At 45.5% G+C, this 21,451-nt stretch overlaps 2 protein-coding genes across 7 annotated transcripts in view; one reads left to right on the forward strand and one right to left on the reverse strand.

Moving 5' to 3' along the window:
* ABCC2 (ATP binding cassette subfamily C member 2) overlaps positions 1–17,445 on the forward strand; it is a 65,675-nt gene extending 48,230 nt beyond the window's left edge. The window contains exons 24-32 of the mRNA XM_036899075.2: positions 1,453–1,608; positions 3,100–3,299; positions 4,236–4,362; positions 5,886–5,987; positions 6,410–6,553; positions 7,407–7,565; positions 8,568–8,734; positions 11,197–11,391; positions 11,979–17,445. Coding sequence (XP_036754970.2) covers positions 1,453–1,608; positions 3,100–3,299; positions 4,236–4,362; positions 5,886–5,987; positions 6,410–6,553; positions 7,407–7,565; positions 8,568–8,734; positions 11,197–11,391; positions 11,979–12,108 — 1,380 coding nt within the window. The 3' untranslated portion in view covers positions 12,109–17,445. The remainder of the gene's footprint in view (positions 1–1,452; positions 1,609–3,099; positions 3,300–4,235; positions 4,363–5,885; positions 5,988–6,409; positions 6,554–7,406; positions 7,566–8,567; positions 8,735–11,196; positions 11,392–11,978) is intronic.
* Positions 17,446–17,554: 109 nt separating this feature from the next.
* The window catches only part of DNMBP (dynamin binding protein), a 96,004-nt gene continuing 92,107 nt past the window's right edge, over positions 17,555–21,451 (reverse strand). For all 6 annotated transcript variants that reach the window (XM_057506213.1, XM_036899071.2, XM_036899070.2 and 3 more), the window contains 2 exons: positions 20,603–21,150; positions 17,555–19,179 (listed from right to left, as the gene is read on the reverse strand). In XM_057506213.1, coding sequence (XP_057362196.1) covers positions 18,994–19,179; positions 20,603–21,150 — 734 coding nt within the window. In that variant the 3' untranslated portion in view covers positions 17,555–18,993. The remainder of the gene's footprint in view (positions 19,180–20,602; positions 21,151–21,451) is intronic.

Here is a 21,451-nt window from a genome sequence, read left to right on the forward strand (position 1 = left end):
GCAGGTGACTGGCCTTCATTTATCACCTTCCTCTGGGACAAAAATGGTGGGCCTGGTGTCACTGGAGACAATTTCAGTGGTATTTCTGCTCTTTAATAGGACCTACAAAAGTACATAATCTTGGATGGGAGATTTCTCACAGGAATTTTGCAAAGATTATACCACTTCCAGTCTTGTAATATAAATAGAGTTAATTCCTGAAAAAGAAATGGAGATCTTACTGTGATTTACTTAGGCAATAGTGGTATTTTTCTAACTGCTTGTGCATGAAAAAGGAAACTGTCATTAATTTTATAGTGAATTTTCTTGGGGAGGTGTCTCAGGCCTATTAAGAAGAGTCTTATCTAGGGTCTTCTAGAACCAATGGCTAAGCTCTTAAGAGGAGATGAGGAAGGGTGGAGGAAAGAAAGATGGAGAATCTGTCTGGGGTGGGGGTCAAAAGTAATCTGCATAGAACTGAAGCTGGTAAGGATTTTTCTTTTCTGCCAAGCCTGGATATACATTATTTGCACTCCAATGTGACTTTGGGAAGGTAAATTAGACTAAGGAATCATTTACTCTTCAGGATTCTCTTGGGAAAATGATATCCCTTACTCAGTTTGGGACACTATGGTGATAATTGGACTCACCTTGATACTCACATATTACTAATCCTAGAACCAATATAATCTATAAGAAATATAGGCAAGGGAAACCCAAAATAGAAGCCAGGCTTCCTGCGTATACTAACCTGTCCATTGATCCATCCATCCATCCACCCGTCGGTCCATCCATTAATTTGCTCATTTATTCAACATGACATGAAGGTGATATGGCAGTAAAACCCATCTGTCACCTCTGGGTTCCTTAGTTAGAACACTGGCTAGGCAGGGGTCACATTCAGTCTGCACCTCCCACTACCCTTGAAGCTCTATGTTGGGTAGAGAAACAACTTCCCAGGTAGAGGATGGTTCCTCAGTCAAGGGTGAGAGACAGAGCTTGTTGACTGAAGCCTCCAAATAAATGTGTACTGAATCCTCATCATGTACCAGGCTCTGTTCTAGGTCATCAGTGGAACTAGGACTTGTGTAAAGTTAGAATAATTGAATTGGCTCAGTTATAGGAAGATTTACCTTTAAGGTTTATTAGCTTTCAATGGTTATAAACTGTTTAATAAATTTGACAAATGGAAATTTCACTAAGAAGAATGAAGATCTTTGCCAAATCTATTGAAAATGGTGAAAGATGACTGCTCTATCTGTTTGGAGGGATTTAGAAAGATGAAGAAATTATGGAAATGAGATTGGCTGTTGGAGTGAGCAGCCGAACAGTCCATTGCAAATGAACATCATTAAACAAATAAAGGAGTCACTGGGAACCTCCAGTCAAACCAGTGCCTAGCCGGAGTTGGGAAGATATAAAATGTCATAGGAACTCACTGATGTGTCATTTCTCCTGACGGTGTGTCCCTAGGACATCTCCACGGTGGATGATACCCTCCCCATGTCCTTGCGCAGCTGGGTCTTGTGCTTCCTGGGGATCATCAGCACCCTTGTCATGATCTGCATGGCCGCCCCAGTCTTCATCCTCATCATCCTTCCTCTCACCATCGTTTATGTGTCTGTTCAGGTGGGTTTGGAAATGGCTAGGTCTCCTCTCTACTTAGAAAAGCCTAGGCTCCTTCCTGAGAATCTTCTCTTTTGCTTATTGATAGTCACTTGCTTCTCTCCAGCATCTTTGTCATTTAGTCATATGATACACTGAGGAGGCCACAGGACACTGTCTGAAGGTGAAGTGTCAGCACCAATTGGTATATGGTCACAGCAAACCTCACCTCAACTGCGGCCCCCAGGGAAGCTTAAGTGGGCAGATTTATGTTTGGATCTTATCTACTTTGAGGTTGGCTGTGGACAAAATCTTGGAGATCACACACACACAGTGGTTCGGTTCTGGTCACTCCTAGAAGAGCCATGCCATGGCTGTTTCTCTGGCTGGCCTTAGCTTGCCTACTTAGAGACGGCTCTCAGCAGGAGCTAGATCTCCTTTCCCTTCAGGGACAGTTTTGGTGAACGGCAATGGCTTAGGCTCAATTCTAATGTGTTAAGGGAGCAGGTAGCTCAAGGGCCAAGTCTCATAGAAAAACTGGAGCAAGTGGAAGGGACTCCATGCTCATAATAAGAAGTGACAGAGGGAGGGAGGCTGTGGAGAGAACTGTTGTCCTACCAGTTGTTTTTGGGATGAAATGTTCACCTCAGAAAAACAATTCTGCGGACTGCAGTCACAGGCAGCCTTGTGGCCTGTGGTTTGTGTTGAATTCCTCAGGCACACTGTCATCTCAGTAACCGTCTTTCAATTGTTAATAACAAAGCAACAACTAAGAAACACGATATTAAAGGAAACTTTCAGGTATAGGATTTTGAATTATGACTCTTAATGTCCAGCTCTTCCCTGGTTTCAACAAATCTTCACAGAATCTAGTAGCACCATTAACCCATTCCCTGAACCTCACCCTTCAGCCCTCATGTCTCAGAAAGTCTGCCTGCCCTCACTACTACATCCAGTGCCAGTTTTGACCCTAAACCTTGCACACACCTCTAGAGCTATCTTTACCTTCCCACATCATCAAGGCACAGTTTAGATCATTTACCTGATTCTATTCCATTTTTATCCAAACTTTAGCTTACCTTTCTCTATTCTTTTCCTGCCCGTTTCCACTTTCCACACCCCTGGGGTCCCAGCTGCATTTGCAAAATCCTTTTGGAGATCATTTTTCTAACTCCTGTAAAAACTGCCATTTGGAGGGTACATGCAGATTCTTGCAGAGAACATGGATTAGGCTGACGAAACTCCTCACATAGTTTGGAAATTCTACCTCTAAGGCTACAGACTTCACACTTTCCTCCTCCTCTGCTCCCCACTGACCCAAACCCTCCCACCATCCTCCTCCTCTGGGCCTCTCTCATCATTCCTCCAGCCAGACGTGAGGCTGGAGGCTTCTGTCCTGTTCAGATGTGGGCGGTGGCCATCAAGGTGAAGAGCACTGGGTCATAGCCACAAAAGAAGAGCTACGACAATGGATATGGTTGTGTGACTAACTGATTCTTTATTTTTGGGGTCCAGATACTTTACATGGCCACTTCCCGCCAGCTGAGACGTCTGGACTCTATCACCAGGTCCCCAATCTACTCCCACTTCAGTGAGACTGTGTCAGGTTTGTCTGTCATCCGTGCCTTTGAGCATCAGCAGCGGTTTCTAAAACGCAGTGAGGTGGGGATTGACACCAACCAGAAGTGTGTCTACTCCTGGATTACCTCCAACAGGTGCTTTGGGGTTCTGCTTGTTTGACCTTAGCTATGAGAGTGCAGGAATGGCCAGCAATGTGAGGCTTAGTCTGGACGAGCATGCTGTCTTGGAAGGAGAGAAAAGAAAGCATGAGCTTTAGTCAGAGTCTGGGTCCCTGTGCCTGCTCTACCATTCACTGAGCTGGGTGAATGGCCTTGACCTCGCTGAGGAAAATCTCATTTTCTTTGTTTTCACAATGGCTGGAACACAACCTGTCTCCCAGTGACCCAGACATTCTCTGCTTCCCTGAGAGTGACGTGCGATCCTCCATAGTCAGGACACTCTTTGCAGGGTAGCAAAAGAAGCAGAGTTGAGGCAGGGGAATTGGAAACCCTAAGGGAAAATCAGTGATGGCAGAAACGGAAAGCTCCCGCCCACCCTGCAAGCATCCCCGAGCAAGGTGAGCATTCCTCATTGCTCCAGCATTATTCAGCCTGGCACAAAGTGGCATGTCCTTGAAGGAGGGAGGTCTTCTTCAGGAAGTGAAAGTTCTTGAGTGGCTTCCACATTGCCTACTCAAACGAAATCACTTGGGACGCTTGTTAAAAAGGCAGATTCTACTCCCCCCAAGTCAGAATCTCCTGAAGGAGTCCAAGAAATTTTTTCCATGAATTTGTGTATTTTTAACAATTGACCTAGACGATTCTTATGATTTGGTGAGTTTGGGAGACATTGAGCCATAGGATTCCCTTAGTTTAGCAAACTCCTTTAGTATCCTTAAACTACAATTTATTTTCTAAAATCCAATTTAAAAGATGTTAGGAACACATGGTATAGTCAAACTGAGGCATCTCCTAAGAACACAGCCTCCCAATTCAATCCCTCTTAGAATGTTTTATGAGTACCTAGGTTTCCGGTTAAGATAAGGAAGTTGGAGATCGGTGACACCTGTCTCTGGTTCTGTTGCCCTACAGGTGGCTTGCGGTTCGGCTGGAGCTGGTTGGAAACCTGATCATCTTCTTTTCATCCTTGCTGATGGTTATTTATAGAGATAGCCTAAGTGGGGACACTGTGGGCTTTGTTCTGTCCAATGCACTCAATGTGAGTCTGAAGCCTGGGAATATGGTTAAACTAATGGTTATTCTTAAATCGCTTAGAGAGTATACTATGGAGTCTGTGCTCTTAATTCCTTTCTAGATCCAGAGGTGCTAGAGGAGACTAAGGCTCAAACCCTGGCTCCATCTCTTGCTACTTGTGTAACCCACAGACATGTTCCTTACCTTTTCTAACTTGGTACCAGTGTCACATGGGAAAATGGATATAAATTTTGTTGCATTTGGAATTAAGAAAGCAGTTTGATATGATTCAGTATAATAGTTCCCTCTTTGACTTTTTGCTTGATTCTAGTCAAAAGAGAATAAATGAATTTCTTTTCCATAATATAGCAGTAACCAGAAAGCCTTCTGAACAAATAACTTCTCCTATGTTTGTGCTTCTTAAATCACAGAATAGAGTTAATGCTAATAAAGAACACAGAATACAATAATGCATCCCTAGCATAACTAGGGGAAATTGTTAGACATTATTTCCTAGCACCTAGGACAGTGGTTGGCACTACAGTAAATGTTCAAAAAATGACATTCATTTAATGAGTCATTTGGCCATCTTTCATGGCATCTTCTGAACTCATATACTAAAGGTGTGAATAGCTACCAGCAGGCTCTATTTGGTGCGACCTTCCGTAGAGTTAATAAGGCCCAAGGCAACCGTGGCAGGACACCCAAAAGGACCCTGTTGTTCATCAGTTACTCAGTTCCTTCTGCCGCTGCCCCTTCACCACCTCATTTCTAGGCTTACTATCCTAGGGCAGATGGAGTAAGAGTTAGAGAACTGTTAGACTGGGCCAAAACAAAAACACTGAAATATCAAGTTCATATGGTTCAGTCTACACAAAGTGATTTACTCCTTTCCCCATGATCCTGTGCCCTCCTCTCTCTAACCACCATTGGCTCAGTGAAAAATCCCTGGTGTCTTTGTCTGAAAGAAGCTTGCATCTGAGTAATTCATAGATCCTTGGGACTCTAGCCTGGCCCAGATCATGACAACCCTGTTACTGGTGTTAAACGTATCTTGGTAACAGCAGGAAGGCAGCTGGAGGTTACTGGGGTGAAGGAGGACAAGGGCCCCTCGTGGATGTCCTACCTTGAGGGCTGGCTCTCAATTGAGCTCTTGTTAACTGAGAGCAAAGAGAGGTGGCAGCGCTTTGGAAGCATTTTCTTACCCTGTGTCCTTCCTTTTGCTTTCCCCACTTGTGGAATGCCACCCATTGCCCCTCCCACTAAGGACTTGGTTCTGGTCCTACTACACCAAGGGCTAGCTTCTCCAGCCCCAGCGTTAACCCCAGGCCACCCCAAGCTCACATTACCTTCACAGTCAAGCACTTGATTGTCCTCCATCCATTCCTCCCCCAGAATGGTGAGAACTATCATCTGTACCTTTCCTTGCTCCCTCAGAGCTTGGCATAGTGCTGCATACAAATTAGGCACTGGATTGACCTTGTGGTTTGGTTATTTGAATTGGTTTCTGAGCCTGAGATGATCTTTAGTCTTCTGGTTTTTCTGTAGATCACACAGACCCTGAACTGGCTAGTGAGGATGTCGTCAGAAGTAGAAACCAACATTGTGGCTGTTGAGAGAATAAATGAGTACATAAAAGTGGAAAATGAGGTAAGGAGGAATTAGAGGAACCCAGGGACAAGGTAAAAAGAGAGATGTCACTCCTTCTAGAGGGCAACTTGACCTCGACAAGAGATTTCACATAGGGATGTAAGGGTTTTCCTGAAGTCTCCAATGCTCTAGCTCAGGGTCTTAGAATTTACCAAGTTTAAGTGGTGGCTTCATTCTGGAGCTCCCAGAGCAACCTCATGGGGTAGAGTTTCTTTAACTGAATAAGGTAGGAACCTTCTGGAAGTACCAGTCTAGTTCAGTCTACTCAGTGCAGATGCCCACAGGTGGTAGGACACTACTGTCCTTTTCCTACTCTGTGACCTGGGTCCCCTGGGAACCCTTCAGTGAGTTACCTTCAGTCCTTCAGTGTCATTTCTGCAGGCTACCCAGGACTAAGCTCTTCTCCTCCTGTCCCCTTGCAGGCACCCTGGGTGACTGATAAAAGGCCTCCAGCAGGTTGGCCCAGCAAAGGGGAGATCCAGTTTAGCAACTACCAAGTACGGTACCGGCCTGAGTTGGATCTGGTCCTGAAAGGGATCACTTGTAACATTAGGAGTGCAGAGAAGGTAGGTGGAGCAAAGAAAGGCCTGCATGCGAGTCCTGTGATCAGAGCACAGTTAGACACTGAAGTGGAGAGCAGCTGAACTCCGGGCTCTTGTCATTCTGGCGGGGGGAGAGGGTCAGGACACTCCCTCCACCCTGGGGAGGTACAGGGACGCAGGACATTGACACGGAATCACACAGACTTCCTGGAGCCATAGGGGGCTTTCTGCTCAGCCCTTCTCTGCCTCCTTGCTGCATCCTCTTCTCCGGTGACTGACAGGCTCATTTCCTGAAAGGGCCACAGCATGTAGAGAGGAAGTCAGAAGCGCCTGTTCTGGGGAAGGAACTGGCAAGAACAGCAGTATGGAGGTTTTCCCTGAAGAAAGAGAATGGCCTGGTTCCCCTGGTCTGCAAAATTCGGCACCTGCCTATGGTGTTCTTGCTTCCCAAGACTTGAGGCCTGACATAGGACCAAACAATGTATAGCTAAGGATGCTCAGGTCCACGTCAGGGACTGATTCTTGATTGATGGCAGGCCCGATCAATCCTTCCCTTCTCACTTTGAACTGATGATTTAAAAAAATAACAAAAAAGCATACCTGTAATTTCTGATCATTATAACAACAGCTGTTGATGTGCCCATCTCCAAAAGTCACTGTAGTTCTCAGCAAGCAGCAATTTAGGATGCAAAGGCCATCTTTTTCTGACATCCGAACACGTTTTTCCCCACCAAAACCAAAATAAGTTTAACATCTCAGAGCTGAAGTGCCCCATCACCGCCTCTTTCCACCTGTGACTGTGAATGCCCCAGGCTAAACTTTCTCCCCTGCAAAGAATTACATGGTGAACTAACAGGCAAAAGGACTGTATTTACAGATTGGTGTGGTGGGCAGGACAGGAGCTGGGAAGTCATCCCTGACAAATGGCCTCTTCAGAATCCTAGAGGCTGAAGGTGGCCAGATCACCATTGATGGGGTAGATATTGCTTCCATTGGGCTCCACGATCTCCGAGAGAAACTGACCATCATCCCCCAGGTGAGCTCTCGAACTTACTCTGCACAGCAGTGGGGTCAGATTGTTCTTTAGGAAACATATGCAACTTCTTCTTCATGTGTATTCACTTAGCAGTGTCATTTCTGAAGCCTACCCAGGACACATAAGCTGGTTCCCTAGGATGAATTGTTTCTAGAACTTAGAAATGTATGTTTTGCATTTTTTTGGTAATATGCTTATGTGACTGCGGGTGTCTAACCAGCAGGTGGCAGTACCACAACAGCAGTCAAATAGCACAGATGCTTATTTAGCATTTCTATAGCCCATCAAGATTCTGGAGACCTTTGTAATCAGCATTAGCAGTTTTGCTGCTGAAGCTCGAAACATTAAGCTTTATACTCCCATTTGGTGTGGCTAAAAGGTAGGAGAGGGAATTTGCTGCAGGATTCTGCCAGCAAGAGGAATGCTTAGTGTGTCAGCAGGAAAGGCTTCCCTTGGGCTTCCTCTCCGGACCCTACCAGGAAGGACTGCCCTGAAGGCTTCCCCCTGCGGATTCTCTTTAGAACCATTCCTCCTTGGAGCGCTGTAGCCAGCTCTCTGGGGGGGGGCGGGGGGGGGGGGAACGGTTGGCTGTTTGCTCTGTTTGATGCATGTTCTTCTCCAGCCTCCTCAAATGCATAAAAATTCTTCTCCTGTGACTGTATTATCCCTTCCTCTGCCCACTCCTGATCCCTTCACCTCCACACCATGAGTCTTCATTTGGGAATGTGGGATATTCCTCTTCCCTTCTTGAGAGATGCTGAGGCAAATCTGGAAATCCACAAATTAAGGTCGGAATGAAAAACAAAAACAAACCAAGGACTCCTCCTAATCCTGTGCTTAGCTCCCTGGCTGGAGGCTGCTCTGAAACCGGGGAACCTCGCACACGCTTGACCACTAACCCGCTTTCCATCCCAGACCGGTCCTACCTGCTTTCTCTTGGCCACAAAGAACTGGAGTCCCTCTCTGTCAGTCTCAATAGCCCCTTCATCCCTTGACTTGCAGGAGCCCATCCTGTTCTCTGGGAGCCTGAGGATGAACCTAGACCCTTTCAGCAGCTACTCAGATGAGGAGATCTGGAGGGCCCTGGAGCTGGCTCACCTCCAGTCCTTTGTGGCTGGCCTGCAGCTTGGGCTGTCTCATGAAGTGGCAGAGGCAGGTGACAACCTGAGGTAATGTTTCATGAGCCACTTCTCCCATAGGCAGTGAGAGGAGGTGAGGGGGAGCCACCCCTTGGTTCTGTGTGTTCGGTGATGCCTGAATTCTCTCACTCTCCAGGTCGAGTTCCTCATGTGTAAAGTGAGCCCACTGTAAAGATAACATGATAAAACAGTTGCGAATGTGCACCGAAACCCTTGAGAAACTTTGTTAGTAAATGTACCCTCACGAGACATTATAGCATGTGAGCTTACAGATCCCAGTGCTGGGGAGGTTCTCCACTTAGCAGCTCACTGCAACAAGGATGCAGTCTCAACCAGTCAAACCCCATGAAGTCTGGCTCAGTTAGCAGGAGGTATAGACTGGACATGGGGGGGCGGGGGTTTCAAATGATCCCCAGGGGGTTGCATGGGCATCCTGGCTGGAACAGCACTGATTTAAAGGGCAAGCGGGTGATGGGGATGTGGCATCCGCAGAGCCCTTGAGCACCTGAAACACCTCATTCAGGTCAGCACAGATTCACTCAGCTTCACCGTTCTTTTGCTCTTTCTCATGCTTTTCTATATATATATTGACACTTCAAACTTCCAGCCTTCACTATGTATTTATCTGCTAGTCAATAGTTGACCTGGCATTTTCCCTATGACAATTGGGTTTTTCCCTCCACATGCTGAAGATTAGCCCTTGGCCAAGCCGCTGCTTAGGGGTAGTTCTTGCTCCAGTCCCAGGTGCCTTCAGAATGGTGGGCAGGGCATGGACCACTAACAGATGAAGCTCAGAACAGAAGGCAGGCTCAGGAGCTCAGTTCACAGTGAAGCTCTGGCTTGTTATAAATGCAGAATCTCAGGCTCTGGACCTAATCAGAATCTGCATTTTTAGCAAGATTTCTGTGCACATTACAGCTTGAGAAGCACTGCCTAGAGCACTAATTCTTCACTAGGCTGCCTGCTAGAATCACTCAGGAAACAAAAAAAATCCCACTGCCCGGGTTGCACCCCAGAGCACCTGTAAGCCTTTGTTAAGGACACTGTGATGCTCATTTTCCCTTGGCAGTAGATCTAGGAACTAGCAGGATTTAAGTAGTTCTACAGGCCTATGAAAAAATCCAACTCAAACATTCAGTTAACAAATATGTATTGAGGACCTACTATATGTCAAGCACGAGATAGGGGAAGATGGCACTGACACAACCCCAGCCTAGCACTGATGGCAGAATGGAGAAGACAGATCCTATGCAAGGAAATGCCGTGCGGTAAATGCTGCACCTGTATGGGGTGATGTGGACCCCACTGGCAGAATGGGACAGGAGCCTTGGCACTTCTCGTTTGGAAGAACAAAATTCTCACCATCCTTCTCTGTCCGTGTTGGGAGACACTTAAATGGCATAACCAGTGCCTTGATTTCAGACCTGTTTTGAAGGTGATGAAACACAACTTTCGCTAAGTGATCAGAGATCAGTAAGCTTGGAGACAGAGGCAGCAGCTAAAAGCCAACTGAGCCTGTTCCTATGAAGTCCAAATGAACCAGGAAGGAGCTTAGTACAATCGAAGTACCTAGTTTTGCAGTGTCTCTGTTCTTACATCACAGAGAGAAATGGGAAGTTCATCTTGGGTGACGTCTCATCACCTACAGAATTTTTCTTACAGAGAATCACAGAACTTGTCTAACCACCCTGTTTAATATGCTCCCTAATGGCCACAGCAGGAAAGAACCATTAGCGGATTCCTAAATATATTTCCTTCACATCATTTCCCAAAACTTTTTTATGTAAGTAAGAGGTCCTGCCTTCATTACTGGCTTTTAGCAAATTAAAACAATTTGCATTTTAAAGTCATATTTGAATTCCACATACACTGCATCTCACACCAAGACATCATGCTCATTAGATAGCTATGTCTCTAATAAAGGCAGAGGGCCTTGAACAGATAATCAGCCTTGAGACTAGAATTACACACTAAAATAACGAATGGATTTGCTAAGGCCACTAAGAAATGCCCCTGGGGCATTCTGGTGCAATGTCACCCTACATTAATGGTGTCAGGTCAAATACTGCTGATGAACTTGGTGACATCTCATCTTGTTTTGGAATTGTTGATATACTGGGATATCACTGTAGCCAAATGCCAAGAACTATTCCTGAGCTACTGTTTCCCAAACTTGTTAAACATGAAAATCACCAGGGGTGCTTATTAAAAATACATGTTCCTGGGCTCCTTCCCATTCTGATTGAGTAGGCTGGAGCCCCAAAATATGAATTTTTAAATAAGTACCTGTGGAGGGTCTTCTAATCACCTGAGAAAGTCTGGAAGACATTGCCCACGGCAACAACAAGCAGCCAGCGGAGAAGTGGAGGCATTCTGGGGCAGTTAGGAGGGGTTAGGAGTCTGTTCTGGCCCAGGATGAGGGCCCCACCCCCCTGCCCCTGTCATGCCCTGGTCCTCAGGGGCTGATGCTCTGTCTCTTCCACTGGCTGCAGCATAGGGCAGAGGCAGCTACTCTGCCTGGCCAGGGCTCTACTTCGGAAATCCAAGATTCTGATCATGGATGAGGCCACCGCTGCAGTGGATCTAGAGACGGATCGCCTCATCCAGATGACCATCCAAAACGAATTCTCCCACTGCACAACCATCACCATTGCCCACAGGCTGCACACCATCATGGACAGCAACAAGTGAGTGGGTTTGGACGGGGCGGGGCTTTGTCAATAGTAATGGCAAACAGCAGTAGCATCAGCTGTGAGATACTTTATAGCAGGTGTAATCACCACCATTTTACTGACTAAGAAACAGAGGCCAGGTGATTCAGATTTGCCCAAAATTAGACATCAACTTAATGAAAGCCAACAGGGCTAAAGGAATCGTTATGAGGGTTAAATTGGGAATTTGTGTAAGTGGCAGATACTGACTGGTCTCAGCTGCGGCCCCTGTACAATGACTAGATGCTTTCTGTTCCTTTCAACTCAGGGATATTGTCGGTAATCTTAGAGACTGGAGAGGGTAGGTTCCCTTAAACAATGTTATTTTAAGAAAACCTTATGTAAGTGGACTCTTGCTGCATGTATTCTTCCACTACTTGATTCTACTGTCTGACGCTCCGCATGGAAAGCTCCCAGGTTGTTGCAGACAGCCATGGCTCATCTGGCCCCCTAGCTCTGCACGCTGTGTGCATGAATAGACCACAGCTTAGTCCTGATAAGTCTTATGAATGCCAAGATTTGAGATGCTGCTAAGACTTTTATTTCTCTCTTCTATGTTTCAGAGTAATGGTTCTAGACAATGGGAAGATTGTAGAGTTTGGCAGCCCTGAAGAACTGCTGAAAAACCCTGGCCCCTTTTATTATATGGCCAAAGAAGCTGGCATTGAAAGTGTGAACAGCACAACATTCTGACAGCATGTCCCAAGGACTAGAGAAGGACTATAAGGATCGTTCCTTATTTAATTTTTTTGTGAAATGTATCATACATATGGAAGTGTGTGTAAAACGTACATTTTAAAGGAGGATCTTACATGATCAACCATGAACCCACTACCCAGGTCAAGAAAATGATGATTGCCAGCTACATCAGACCCCGCCCCCACCAACGATCTCACTTTGATCAGACCTCCCTGCTCCTCCTGCCCGCCGAGATAACCACTACCCTGAATTCGTGGTAATTATCCCCTTGCTTTTCAATTTTAGCACTTCGAATGTATCCTTAAACAATGTGTACCTTTTTTTAACTTATGTAAATGGCCTTATACTGCATGTATTCTTCTATGACTTTAAGTATTATTTTTGAGATTTGTCCATGTTGATGCACTCACTGAGGTTGGTTTGTTCTCACTGTTCTGTAGTGTGCAGTGTGTGAATTCACTACAGTTTAACGTTGGTCAGCGCTAGGGATATTTCTAGGGTTTTATTTCCTTCCTATTATGAACAATACTGCTATAAACATTTTGGTATATAATGCCTGAGACACAAGTGTAAGAGTGTCTTAGCATACACTGTAGGAATGGGGATATGCATACATTTGTATACACTAGGTAATGCTACTGTAAAACATTTTTGTCAACCTGATCAGTATAAATTAGTTTATTGTGGAGATTTTAGTTTGTATTTCCCTAGTCCTGTTGAAGTTTCAATAGGAGGTTTCTTCGGGTTCTATTCATCGTGCTTTATTTCCTTGCATGTCTTCTGAATTTTTACTGTGAGCTGTGCACTTCCCTTAGCATGCTATGTGTACATTCTTTGAGGCCTGAGTTGCACCTGAGTACTCCTGAATGCAATTGTGAAAGCTTCTGCCTGTCACCCGGGATCATTACCCAGACCCAGTTTGAATTAAATTCTCCACTGAGGGCTTTTAAACCATACAGTTAGTGTGATGTCAGATCACAGTCCTCTGCAAGAGCCACTTGCGGTTTACACATTCTCAAGGGAGAGTTCTCCCCTTGACCTAGCATTAGGTCAGTGATAGACATGTTGCCTTGGCTAATTTTGAATAAGTACCTTTCGAAACACCCTCTGAAGAAATTTGTTCTGTTTAGGTAATAGGATGAGCATACATTTAATCACACATGCATACTGATCAAGACTTTAAAAATTAGCAAACAGTATTGTATAAACATTGATATTTAAATCTCTAAACTGCTGCAACTTAGACTTAGTTAACAAAGACCATATTCAACTGTTAAGTGTGGGTCTACTCTTCCACAGAGACACAAAACTATTTCTTAAAAGGCTTCAGATTGCTTAAAGGTACTAAGCAAAAGATTACAAAAATACATAAAACAACTGCCTGTAAAAAATACTCTCTTCTCATAGTAATCCCTTTTATTTCATTTGCAAGTAATTGGTTATGCTATAGAAGTGACCTGTTGCAGTGAAGAAAGCAACTACTTAGGAGAGAAGTAGAAAAAGAAGAAACAGGAGTACATGTAAGGCTGCATTTCTTTTGGATAAAATGGCCATAAAAAATAGCTTCAGGAAGAAAAGAAAAATTAGAGTAATCTGGTTCTTACTGAATTAAAAAATGGACCATATAGAGCTCCTTTCTTCAACTCGAACAATCAAGCCTTGATCACCACATATGTTAACTTCTTGAATCATCACCTAGGTCCTGGCCATGATAGCCATCTGGCTGTTCTAACCATTGGCACTGAAGCCAGATCCACATGCCCCTGGCTTCCACTGTGAATGATGGACCCTGTCAGAGCAGCAGTCTTTGGGACATTCATTTGCTATTTAAGCCCAGAGCAACTTGCTCCTCTCTGGAAAACAACTTTGTTGGTATCCATCTGTAGAGACTGTTGAGGTGTCCACTGGTGGTACCTCTAGGCACAGATGTCTTCCTTGCCACTTGGTGCTCATACCCTTGCCTGCTGGCTCTTTTGTTAGTTAGCACCTTTCTGCAGGTAAACTGTGACCTGGTGTGTCAGGGTTTGCATTTTGGCATCATAGACACCTCCCAGGCCCATGAATATCTGCCTGGCAGATAAATTTATCAGTTCTGATTTCATAAACCAATTATACTTTGCCTAGCCTTCCATTTTTCCTCCAGCAAAAAGCCTAATTTTTTTGCATATTTGACTTCAATGCTAATGGTTGACTTTGAATCCTTTTGTTTTAGCTGTACCTAGAGTAGGGTATGGTTCATGGGCCAAATCTGGCCTGATGTTTTTGTAAATAGTTTTATTTGAACACCACCATACTCACTTTTTTCTGTATTATCTATGCATGCTTTTGTGTTACAATGGCAGTTGAAGAGTTGTGACAGACTATATGGCCTGCAAAGCCTGAAATTCTTACTGTCTGGCCTTTCACAGGAAAGGTTTGCTGACCCCTACTCGTCACCAGTATAGTCTGGACTAGATGTTTCCATCCTCAGAAATGGAATTCCATGTGGCTTTATACCTGTGGTAGATAGAATAAAGGTCCCCCATATTGCTCATGTATGTCCTGATCCTCAAAACCCATGAGGATTTATCTTACATGGCAAAAGGGGCAAAAGGAGCAGATATGATCAAGGATACTGAGATGGGGAGATTATCCCAGTGCGCCCAGTGTAATCAAAAGGTCCTTGTAAGAGAGTCAGGAGAGTCATAGTTAGAAATGAAGATGATGTGGCAATGGAAAGACACACGAGGATACTATGCTGCTGGCTTTGAAGATGGAAGAGGTGGCCACAAGCCGAAAATGCAGGCAGATTCTAGAAGCTGGAAAAGGAAAAAGATTCTCCCCTGGAGCCTCCAGAAGGAACCAGCCTTATTGACATCTTGACTTCTGCCCAGTGTGTGGGACAGATTTTGAACTTCTGATCTCCAGAACTGTAAGATAATAAATTTTTGTTGTTTTAGACCACAAGTTCGTGGTAATTTATTACAGCAGCAATAGGAAACATACAATACTGTAAGTCCAAGTAACTCTAGAAAAGTGGCCAATATTCTCCAACTGTAGTTGGCTCAATGGCAGCTCACTGATCTTCACTGAATCCTGCTGTAGTTTGAATTTGAAGAGGTTTCTTCCATCTGTTAAGCCCAGCTTAAAATCATGACACACATCTGGGTCATGGGACACACAGGTCCCTTGTGACATTGTCCTGCTGAGTCTGCAGACTCCAAGGTCTGCGGCACAGGACACACGCACCTGTCTGCCCCTGATAAATGGTTCCTGAACGAACACATTGCTGCTGCCCTAACCAGAGTGCCTGCTCTCTCCATACCACCAGAACCTACCTCTGGGAAGGCGCTCTTTCTTCTCCTTCAGGGTCACCTCCGAGTGGTGGTAAGGAATAGATAGCTCTGTGTAGTTTGCAAAGTCTGCAATGTATTATGGAAAACTCCCTTCTTGATACATGCAAAACGCTACTATAGCTCAGTGGGCTGGGTGAGATAAAGCAGGGCCTCCGAGTGCAGATTAGTATCCCCACTCTGTGGCACTGTCTGCCCCACCTGGCAAAGGAATGCCCGTAAACACTGCATCAATGTGATGTGCTGACAGGTGGGAGAGTGCACAGTCCTTTGAGTTGTATGTGGAATCCAGAGAGAAGATTTAGAATAATAGTGTGTATACATCCTGAGGTTTCTTGGTTCTGTGAGTGAAGCAATTCACTGCACAACTGTGCTCTTCAAGGGCTTGTATTCCCCAGCCTAAAACAAACCCCACATAAACAGAGTCCCAGCTTCAGAATTAATTAAAACGGTGAACACAAAATTCAATCCTTATTAAAACCACAGACTTCCAGAGCTCACAGTGCACAAAAATTTGCAGACATCACCTTCTTTGGTTCTCATAATTATCTTTTCAGAGGGAGGCCAGAAACCTACATATTGTAGGTGATGACAGATTCCCACCAGCACGCCATTCTCCCAGCACTCTTTGGCGTGACTGAAGAGCTGCTTCCAGACAGGAAAGGGAGAAATCCATGACAGGAAGCACGCAGGCAAACCAGATTTGGACATTTTAATAACATTTCCTTCTGTTCTGTCTTAAACATCTGACACCCTTTCCTTCCTTGATTTTTTTAACTCTTACTTTTCCAACTTTTGAAGAAGTTCCATTGAAAAGAAAAAAATTGCCTAGAAAGATGCTCCTCAAACTTTAACATGCACACCAATCACTTGAGCCAGGAGGCCTGGGGTGGGGAGCCCCCAGGTTGTAGTAAAGGTGAGGCTGCTGGTCTGAAGGCCACACTTGAAGGAGCATGGTCTAGCAGACATCCCATGTTTAAAACAAAACTTTGTTTCTTTTTGTTGTAAACTGCACCCATCCCCCATGTCTCCCTTTTGCCAGTGATTCCATTACTTCCTCATTTTCTTTATAAGATGCTCTTTTTCCATTCTTAAGAAACCTTATGCCCAAATTTAACGTTTTCCCAATAATTACATTTCCTTGCCTTTGATCTGTCCTCCCAAACCATCCTGTTACCACTGACTTTTCCTAAAACAGACAATCCGCTTAAGAACCTACAGTTTATTATCTGACTCAACAAATCTAAATTTCTTGACTCAGACCTCAGTCTACTGTTTACTATGTGTCAGGCCCCGTTCTAGTACTCTCCATGTACTGACTCATTCAACCCTTACAACAGCCCCATGAAGTGGGTAGTATTATCACCTCTGCTTAAATGAGGGAACCAAAGCCTGGGTTAGGTAAGTTGTCAAGGTCACAAAGCTCTTGGGTGTCCGAGGCCAGAACAAGGTGTTAAGACTCAGCTGTGGTGTCTGAGACCCACGTTTAAATTCAGGGTCCATCAAAAATTTGATGTATGACTTGGGTAAGTCAAAATGCCATTGGACTCCATTTTCCTAGTCCATAAAATAAGAGTTGCCTTAGCTGACCTGTAAGTTTCCTTCCTTGAGCCTGTTTGACATTTTTTATCACTTAACAGTATCAGGCAACTGCTTCACTGTCACACACTGTCAGTGCCCCTTTCCCAGTGGCCGGCTACTCCCCTTCCCAGGCCCTGCCCCACCGAAGCTGCCACTCTTGGATCTTGTTAGTTAATCTCTAGTGTATCAGTTTCCACATCTGTAATATCAGGGAAAGATTTCTCTCTTGGGGATTCCAGCTTAGAGAATTCAGCTCTTCTGCTCTGTAGCTCATTGCAGCACAAATCCTTTCAATGATTTTAGTTATAAAATGGCTTAAAATAAAGCAATCGTCTTCAGCACAAACATCTTTTTGAGTATCCAGTAAATCTGCTGAAATTGTATTTGACAAAATAAATTTTTGACTTGTCAGTTAGCTTCTCTATTTCCTGGAATCTGGGCATCACTGAATTGTCAAGAAGGTACCTTCAGCAATCCAAGAAGGTTCAAGCTAAATATGGAGGGAAATCAAGGAAACATACTCATGGTCCTTAGAAATGCTTTTATTTATAAAATGACTACTTAAATATAAACATCTCTCAATATAAACACTATTCACAAGGGACTTATATTGCTGCTGTCTGACCAACCTGTGGACACGTGGGGACTGAGGCATCCACAGGTATCTCCCAATTCATCAGGATTTTAAGGCCGAAGGTGCACCTGGGGAAGCAGTGGTTTGTAAAGCTGTTCTTACTTCCCTTTCTCAGGACATAATTCTTGGTTCCCTGTTTCAAGGTAGGCTTCATATCTGGGGCAGCCCTGCTTGAAAAGAACTTTCAGGGGGAGATTGTTCAGGTAAGGATTAGTAGATATCTGCCCGAGGCCAGAGGGAGGTACAGCCAGGCACTTTAGAATCTGTCCAGCTTAGACTCTGGTCTCTAAGCATGGAGGTTAGTGGTGGAACAGAAAATGCTTCTTTCCAAGTCTAGGACAAGCTACTTCTGGGACTGCTTATCCTAATTCAAATAAGATACATGTGTTATGGTTTCTGCATCTGTAGATGGTAGTGTGGTTGGATGGAGAAAGGAAAGACGTCTTGTTTTCCAACCAGGTTGGACTGGTTTCAGCTCATTGCAGCACAATTCCTTTTAATGGAAGGCTGATGCTCTGATCCTGGGCTCCTAGGAAAATCTACCATTTATTGTGTTGCAGGAGAGGGCCAGGACAGATGATCAGGCATAGATGGTGTAAAGTAGAGATGATGGTCAGAAAAGTGTAGATAACTGTACCTAAAAGGGAAGAGAACCTTTCAGATGAAGGTCAAAGGAATATAAAGACCCTAAATGCTCTTTAAAAAGAGAAAAGAAAGCATAACCAATCTGGGGAGATGCAGTACAGATGGTAGTATTTTAGGAACTTTTAGAAAGTGTGTGTGTGTGTGTGTGTGTGTGTGTGTGCGTGCGTGCGTGCGTGCGTGCGTGTGTGTGTGTGTGTTTGACATGAAGCTTTCAAACATGAGATTGGTACCATCTCAACAAACTCCTTGCCAAAGGCAGGGGCACAGCCTGAAAGGGCGCCCAGGTAATTCTCTTCATTCACGTCAGTTCCTGTTGATCGTGGAACATGAGGCCACCCCAAACTCAGCACAGTACAACCATCGCCAACACCCTCCGCTGCTGTCGCACAGCTTCCAGCAGACATAGCATCCTGGTCTTCTGATTGGAAATTTCTCATTTCCAGAGGCTGACCCTGAGACTTGCTGCTCTCCTTGTGGTCACTGAATCACAAGTCCGAGTCCATTTCCAGTTCTAGAAATTCTAGTGAGCATCAAGGCTGACAACCCAGTGGAGGAGAACAAGACTCATCTTGCGCCCTGCGGAGCCACAGTTAAGCGGTGCAGACAGGGCCTGTGTCCCTTGCAGGGGCCGGCAGAACCCTTCAGAAGGGAAGTGAGGGCGCAGGCTGAGTGGGAGGCAGAGCAGGTTCAGGTGTACTCAGATTTGCAGATATAACTGGATGGAACATAGCCCTTCTTCCCATTAACTTCCGCTAGCCACCACTCTGTATTTCCCATAACATCTTTAAACTCCAGGATTTTGAGTCTCTCTCTGGCTGACACACTCAGTTCATTTGGGTTCCGGGCATTGAAGGTATAGACAGCAAAATAGACCTGTGTGTGGGAAAGAACATGAGTTGGTAAACAAAAAAACTGCTTTGAGCAACACTAACAGAACTCCCTGTGGTGATGGGATGTTCTAAACCTGCACCATCCAATACGGTGGCCCCCGGACACATGGCGCTAAGGAGCACTTGAATTATGGCTAGTGAGATCGGAGCACTTAGTTTTTAATTTTACTTCATTTTAACTAAGCTCAATTTAAACAAGTACACAGGGCCGGTGGCTACCATAATGCACAGGGCAGATTCCAAGAACACCAGATTCACTCCTTTTCACTCTTTCAGAGTGAAGTGAACAAGGGACCTTCAGTTAATAAGGAAGCTGGATGAGACATGGGGATGCCCTTCCATACGCCAAACACAGAATTTCTGAATTTAACATACAACTAACCTCAAAGCAAAAGAGAATGACCTCAGGGAGCCAATAACAAAGATACAATACAAAGGCAAGGGCAGAGCCCGGTGACCAGGAGGCAGCTCCCTGCGGCCCATGAAGACACCCTGAGGGCTGGGATGCAGAGCCTGGTCAGGGACAGGTGGGGGGGTGGGCGATGAGGCTAGAACCGAGCTCGGAAGCTGGAATGGGCCGTTTCCCCCCTCACGTCTAGAATGGTCCACAGATCTGGGCAGCGGGTAGGGACAGAATCACCAGAGAGAAACAGGCATGCATGGTGCTCATCTGTGGCACTGAGGAATGTGGTGGGGAAAGTCTGAGCCGAGAATCTGCTGTGAAAACTGGTCTTTGGGAACCCAGAGCTCGGCAGAAGAGAACAACCCAGGACATGACTGAGTTTCTCAGAAAGGCAACCCCGGCGGGACAAGGTCACAGACAGACGTTATGAGACGCACAGAAACCCACTGCTGCAAGAGCAAGCAGAGGCAGCACGGGGGGATCCCCAGATTCCTCAGCTGTAAATTTGTAGGTGCCTTTAAAATATGTAGGTTAAAACGTCCAAGATGCAAAGCCTATATTCAAGTTCATAAGACAGTAACAAGCCATTACATAAAGAATGGGAATAACTGAAAAAGAGTCAGAATTTTATTTCTCACTTCTCAGGAAAAAATACAGCTATTTGAATAAAAAACTAAGTTAGATGGGTTACAGCAGACTACACAACTAAAGAATTATGGATTGGAAGAGTAGAAAAGCTTTTCATTGTAACACCTCGTAAAAGCCCAGTGACACAGCGGAGGGGGCCCAGAAAGAGCCCGAGAAGGGTCAGCCGCAGGACGTGCCCGGAGGGCGTGGCGTGGCGTGGCCTTAGAGCAGGGAGGTTCCTACTGCTTTCTAAGGTCCGTCACTGAGCTCATCTCCAGGTCACTCCCCAGGCCCGCCTCTGACTCCCACTCCCTGGAAGGGCACTGTCTGCTCCTTCAACGCCAGCGGCTCCCCCGGGTGACAGGGCAGCACTCACCTGGTTGCCTTCTGCCTCACTGCTTTCTGGCTCCTCATTCTTGTCTTCCAGAGACGGGGCTGTTCTTGCACACCCTTTTATGAGGTCTTTACCCTGCCCATCTCGCCCCGGTACGGAGTAGCCAGCCGTTTCCGGATGCCTGGGGTTTCGGCAACTCCTCAGGGTTGGAGCGGGCTGGTTAGCGTCTCTGGCTGCATCTGCAGAGCCCCAAGGCCTGGGCTGGGAGGGGGAGTCTGGGTCTGAAGGGCATCTGGAAGGACAGCTCTCTGCACTACCCAAGTTTAAGGATGCACTGAGACTTCCTTGGTCAGGCTCCTTCAAGGAAGATGCATCTTGAGGCTGTTTCTGGGAAGACCCTGAGGTAAAAGACACAGCCATGCTGCTGGGGTTGACGGTCAAGGTGCCGCTGATGCTCTGCCGTGGGAACCGGGGAGAGGAGCTGCTCTGCTCTGACTCGGTGGAGGAGTGGCTGCCGACAGAGACGTCGGAGTGGCTGCGACGAGCATTGTAGGGCTTCAGGAAGGAGCTGTACACAAAGCCTTTGGTGACTACATGAAGGAAAATCAAACACCAAGAGCTTTTAGTGGAAGAAGAAGGGGAGTCAACAGAGGTAAAACTGTAGCTTAAATGCTAGGGCAATAGTGAGAGACACAAAATAAGATGTCCAGTGCTAAGACAGATGAGACAGTCAATCCCAGGATATATGTGGGTAGGCAGAGTTGAAACTCTGTGGCTACCTGCCAGTTCCTTCTTGTTACCACCTCATAAAGATGAGTGATAAGGAGGCCCGTGGGAAATCAAGAGGACAGGACAGAAACGACCACACGTCTGGGAATGAGCCTATGAAGA

The sequence above is a fragment of the Manis pentadactyla genome, chromosome 8, assembly GCF_030020395.1.
Source record: "Manis pentadactyla isolate mManPen7 chromosome 8, mManPen7.hap1, whole genome shotgun sequence".
Lineage (NCBI taxonomy): Eukaryota > Metazoa > Chordata > Mammalia > Pholidota > Manidae > Manis > Manis pentadactyla.